The sequence below is a fragment of the Eschrichtius robustus genome, chromosome 10, assembly GCF_028021215.1.
Source record: "Eschrichtius robustus isolate mEscRob2 chromosome 10, mEscRob2.pri, whole genome shotgun sequence".
Lineage (NCBI taxonomy): Eukaryota > Metazoa > Chordata > Mammalia > Artiodactyla > Eschrichtiidae > Eschrichtius > Eschrichtius robustus.
The window spans coordinates 70583436-70589286 of NC_090833.1; the positions used below are offsets into that span (position 1 = coordinate 70583436).

General features: G+C 35.0%; 1 protein-coding gene across 1 annotated transcript; it reads right to left on the reverse strand.

Moving 5' to 3' along the window:
• Positions 1-1014: 1014 nt before the first annotated feature.
• On the reverse strand, positions 1015-1596 carry IFNE (interferon epsilon). The gene has a single exon (XM_068553731.1). The coding sequence runs from the start codon at positions 1594-1596 to the stop codon at positions 1015-1017; it is 582 nt and encodes a 193-aa protein (XP_068409832.1).
• Between the last annotated feature and the right edge of the window lie 4255 nt (positions 1597-5851).

Here is a 5851-nt window from a genome sequence, read left to right on the forward strand (position 1 = left end):
TTTTTTTTCCAGTATAGGAAGAGCACCCAATTCTTTCCTCCAGCTGAATAGTTTTCCTTTGTGTGAATATGACTTAACTATCTCTAATTGGAAGGATTTGGGTGATTTTCTGTCTTTTGATATTATATATAACGTTGCAATGAATAATACTGTATGTAAGTCATTTCACATGGATGCAAGTATTTTTATAGGACACATTTCAGACCTGCACTTGATGGATAAAAGACTATATGCATCTGTAATTTTAATAGATTTCACCAAATTGCCTCCACAGTGATTGTGCCAATTTCCAGGACTCTGGCAAATTATAAGAGCATCCCTCCCCAAAGTCTCCATAAGAGTGTTTTTAAAACCGAACTCGGCGGTTTCATCTATCTGATAGGTTATAAATGGCACGTTAGTCACTTTTAATTTCTATTTTTTATTATTATGCATGAGGTTGAACCCTTTTCATGCATTTATGTTTTCCTCTGCAAACTGCTTGTTCATGTCCTTTGGCTTTACTTCTATTGTGTCACCTGGAACAAATATTCAGTGTGTGATGATATTTTCAGATCTTGCAATACAAATTATTCTGAGTATTTCTCATTGCTCCTACCAATTTCCGGCAAATAAAGAAATCATTGGGATGGATATTCTATGATAAGGAAAGTACTATAGTGGAGACATATTTCATTATATCTACTTGGCCAACTTTTATGAAAATATACCCATTTGAAGAACAATTATGAAATATTAATGACTCATTTCAACTCATAAAAATTTCAGATTGATAGAAAATACAAAGTGACATTACAAAATAAAAACACTTGTAGTCAATGTGCATCATCTTAAAGCACAGACCAATATATATGCATATATATATATATATATATATATATACACACACACACAAAACCAAAGCAATACTACCATTTTAAAACAAAAAGAAATAATAGTGTCTGGAGAAATCCTACCACCGCTCCACCTACCCTATGCTTTTAAAGCCTGCAGTTGGCTCTTCCTCCACATGGTTCAAGTTTCCATTCCTTGTTTGCTCAGCTTTCCTGTGAGTCGGAACACAAAGAACAGACACCGGTTGATTTCTACTTGGACAATGGTCCAGGCACAGGTGCTATAGTCCTGGTTTTCCAGATAATCACGTATCCTTTGGAAATATATTTTAACCTGTAATCTAAGGTTCTCACTGCCCAAGGTGTCTCTTTTCTGCTCTGCTTGCAGTCTCATGAGTGCTTCTAGGTATTTTAGCTGTTGATGAAGTTCAATGAGGAACTTCTCCATGTGGGTTTCCTCCCAACCATTCAGAGAAATAATTGCCCTGAAGAGGTTGAAGATCTGCTGAAGCATCTCATGAAGAATGGCCAGTGCTTGTCCTTTCTGGTACTGGTGAGGATTCATAGACTTCTGGGGAAGCAGGAAGTTTTTCCTGTGTGGTAGACACTGCTGAATTGAAGAGGTCTGCAATTTATTCAAGAGTTTTAAACTCTCTCTATTCACTCTCTTTTGTTGGAAAAGAACCAGTTTCAGCTCTCGGGAGCAGACAGAGGAAGAAGCCAACAGCACCAACACAATTTCAAAGAAAGGTCTGTTAATCATGGTGAAGGTCAAATACTCCACTCATCTCTGTACAGACTTGATAAGGCTCCAACTCTAGTGACTATATGTCTTTCGTGCATCTCAGATTATTCTGGAAGGGGATCTCTTTTGCAGTTTTGTTTCTAATGCTGTCATTTCTCAAAGTTTACATGTTAGGCTTTCTGGTTCCCTATTCGTACTGTTCATGGGACATTTCCTCCACTTTCCCCATTGTGTTGGCTGTTTGAGGAAGTAATCAAAAGAATTTGTTTTCTTTGTATGTGTTCCTTGAGGCAATTACAGACCAGTCATCCAAAATGATCTTCTATTACTCTCATTATTTATTACACACGAAGTTTCACTCAACACAATATGCTTTCTAAATATTTAGTCATTTGGTCAAGCTTATTAAAGTTCTTTTATTGAGAGTAAATGTTTCTTCTTAAAGTAGTAGTCTTTCATGGAGTTATATGTATCAGAGGCTTAGCAGCACCTGTAAGGCACTCAGGGGCAAAAATTAAACAACAAAAATTTAACTGAGTAAAATTAAAGGTCAAACTGGTTCCACCAGGCTGTAAAAAAGGAAAGGTTTTTAAAGGTAGAAAGGGGGCAGAAAAAAGAAAATTATTAGCAAAAAATGTATTGTCTCAGGCAAGGTTGCCTTCCTAAGGGGAATGGAGGGGCCTATATGGAAGATTACCTCACTAGCGCTAACTAGGTAATTCTAGGTTGACTGGTTAAAGGTTACATTCCTGGGCTGTGGAAACGGCAATTAAGTTAAATATTAAGTCTTGGTTTACTGACATGGGGTTTAGCACAAGTAACTCCATTTTGGGTCTGCTGTCTCCTTTTTAACACTACTAAATTTAAAACCTCAAGTAGAACTGTAAATTTGCACTAATCCTTGAGCAAATTAATCTTAAGATATGTATCAGCAATCTTAAATTGTTTTGCATCTTATCCAAGCAGTTTAACATCTAAGATTCTAGCCTATGGAAGTAATATAAAACGGAAAATATTAGCAAAAGAAGGTCATTAAAAAATTATTGCAATTGCAGAATATTAGAGACAGCCTATAGGTCCAACAATAGGGAGATGGTTAAATAAATGTTGGTAAATCCACATAATGAAATGCTATGTAACCATTATAAATGATAAAAATTATACGTGAAAAGAGTTTGGGAGCAGTTGGTTAGTCTATATTCCCTAGGGTACCAATAACTATGGTAAATCAATGTGACTAGTTTACATCAGTAATGCTTCCTGAATTACAAATTCCCAGTTCCATATCTAAGTCCTCCAGAATAAACCCCCAATCAACCTTTCCGATCTTAGATAAGATTGCTCCAAATGTAGTATGAGGGAACCTGAATTCCAAATAAAGTTAATGATGCGCTATTCCCTTAATATAGCTAGACCTGTGTGTGTGTGTATTAATGATATTTTCTCTCTCTGAAACATCACTTGTTGCCTCCTTCACTCCCAGTACCTGTCTGTCCAAGGACTAAGGACTACTTCTCCTTTAGGGCCTAGATCTCTCCCCAAGGAGCTTTAATCTCTTCTCTGGATCCTCACAGCACTTTGCACCTTTTAAGACACTTTTCTTGGTCTGCCTTATATATGGTTATTTATTTACCTGTCTTACAACCTTCCAACATTAAAACCTTTTAATAGAGTGGAATAAACATTCATCTTTTTTACTGTCTATACAACTATAATAGGAGCTTAATAAACCTGTGTTGACTTGGAGTGACAATGTGCTCTACCACAAAGTAATACAAGATGTTACATCTTATATTTGACCATTTCTCTGCAGGCAGTTGGGTGAGATCACAAGTGTTGAAAAGAGACTGTAAACATGTGTGGTCTCATTATCTACCAGCTCAGCTATATGCTGGTGTCACTTAGTCAGTCTGGTATTAATAAGCTGAAATAAACTGAGTCAACATGCTCCATGGAGGAATCTTTTCCCGTACAAAAGTTCAACTACATCGATCAAAAGGTTTCTAACATTTTGGGTGCTGTGGAATTTGAACTTTCAGATCCAGGTCCATGAGAGTCAAATTACAGAAATCTCTTATCTGAGCTAACAAGGTAAATAGGCTTTAAACTGATGTCGGGGAGTGGGAGTTGGAAAGAAAAGAAAACTTCACCCCAAACTGGACAGAGTATTAACTCTGTTCAAACTTAGGTAATGTCATGTTAAACCTTGGGCCCATGACTACAAACTTAACATCTAAGCTATGCACAGCTTGTACTGGATATTGTTCTGTAAAGCATGTCCTCTTTGAAAAGTTTTTAAACTTTTCACAGGATCAAAAATTACCTAGTAATTCCACTAGACTTACTGGTTATTTGACATCTGTACATAGTGTTCCTCTGCTTGGGACCATGGTGTCCATCAGGATGACAAATACTTCCTTCATGTTTTCACATCTCCTAGGGCAACCAGTAACTTTATAAAGTGATTCAGTGAACTAAGGGCTCTGTTCTTTCCCACTGGCTGCTAGAGAAGCCAATTGCTTAAGGAAAGGCTAGGGAAAAAGAAGGAAATCTGTTATATATTATCATCTGAATTACGGAATTTGGATTTTGAAGTCACAAAGACCTGGAATGGAATATTCTCTCTACCATCTGCTGGCTGTGTGACTTTGTGCAAGTTACTTAATTCCTTTCTGACTCAGTTTTTTCATCTCTAATTTATAAAACATTTTTGAGGATTAGCAGATAATAAGATTATAAATAAAAATCTAGTATGGTGTCTAAACTATGATAAATAACTAATGCATATTAGTTTACTTCTACTTAACAAATGACTTCATCAGCCACATTCTTCCTGGGGATTCACAGATAGTTATGGTAAAATATTTTTACAGATAGAAGATAGGAATTAAAAATTCAACATTTTTATCTTCTTGTGGCTCTTTTGAGGATAAGCTGAGTTGCTCTGGGTTTCTGGAAGGGTCTGATCTCATGATATCTGAATAATTTTTATTGTGGCAGCAACTCCACTAGTGTTTTTGAAATTTCTTCTTCTCCCTCTTCTCCTCTTTCTCCTCCTTCTTCTCCTCTTCCTTCTCTGCCCCTTCTTTCTCTGTGTCTCTGTTTCTCTCTCTCTCTCAACAAAGACCTATGATTATTTATAATATACAAAAGGAATAACACCTGTTTTGATAACATTCTGATTACTCTATCTAGACAACAGATTTTTGACCTGATCGCAACATAAATCTATAAATCTTTAATGCAGAGCTTCAGGAAAACACTGTAAGGATAAATGAGAATAATCTCTAATCTGCAATCAAGACTTTCACATCATTTTCATCCAATTGACTATAATAATGTAAAATTGTGTTGATTTCCAAAACTGGAGGATTTTCCAGATATCATTCTGTTATTGATTTCTAATTTGAATCTGTTGTAGTCAAAGAAATTTAAATTTATTGACTTATTTTATAGCTCAGAATATGTTCTATCTTGGTGACTTGTACCACGTAAACTCAAAAGAATTATTTTCTGCTTTTGTTGGCTGAACTGCTCTATAAATGGTAATTAGGTCAACTTGGTTGATAGTGTTGTTGAAGTTTTCTATGCTCTTTCTATCATTTGTTCTATCAACTATCAAGAGAGATGCCTTGAAATCTCCAACTATAATTTTGGATTTGTCTATCTCCTTTTCAGTTCTATCAGTTTTTGCTTCATATATCGTTAAACTCTGCTATTAGGTACATCACATCACTGTCCACTTGATGAATTGACTCTTTTATTTTGAAATGTCCCTCTTTGTCCCTGGTAATATTCCTTATTCTGAAATCAACTTTGTCTCATATTATATACTCATGCTTTCTTTTGATTAGTGTTTGCAAGGTGTATCTTGTTGTATCTTTTTACTTTTAACCTATACATGTTTTTTTTCATATTGAAAGTGAGTTTCTTACATATGGCATATAGTTGGACCTTGCTTTTTATCCAATCTAACAATCTGTGCTTTTTATTAGAGTGTTTGGGCCATTTCCATTTAATGTGATTATCAATATGTCTGGGTTTACATCTACCATTTTGCTATTTGTTTTCTAATTGCCTGCATGTTCTTTTTCCTTTTTTCCTTCTTTTAGATTTATTTTTTAAAAGTAATTCCACTTTATCTCTACCATGAGTTTATTAGCTACACCATTTTGTTTTATTTTTATAATAGCTTCTCTAGGGTTTAAAGTATATATTTTTATTTAGCATATTACAGTTTACTTTCAAATAATATTATATAACACAAAATATA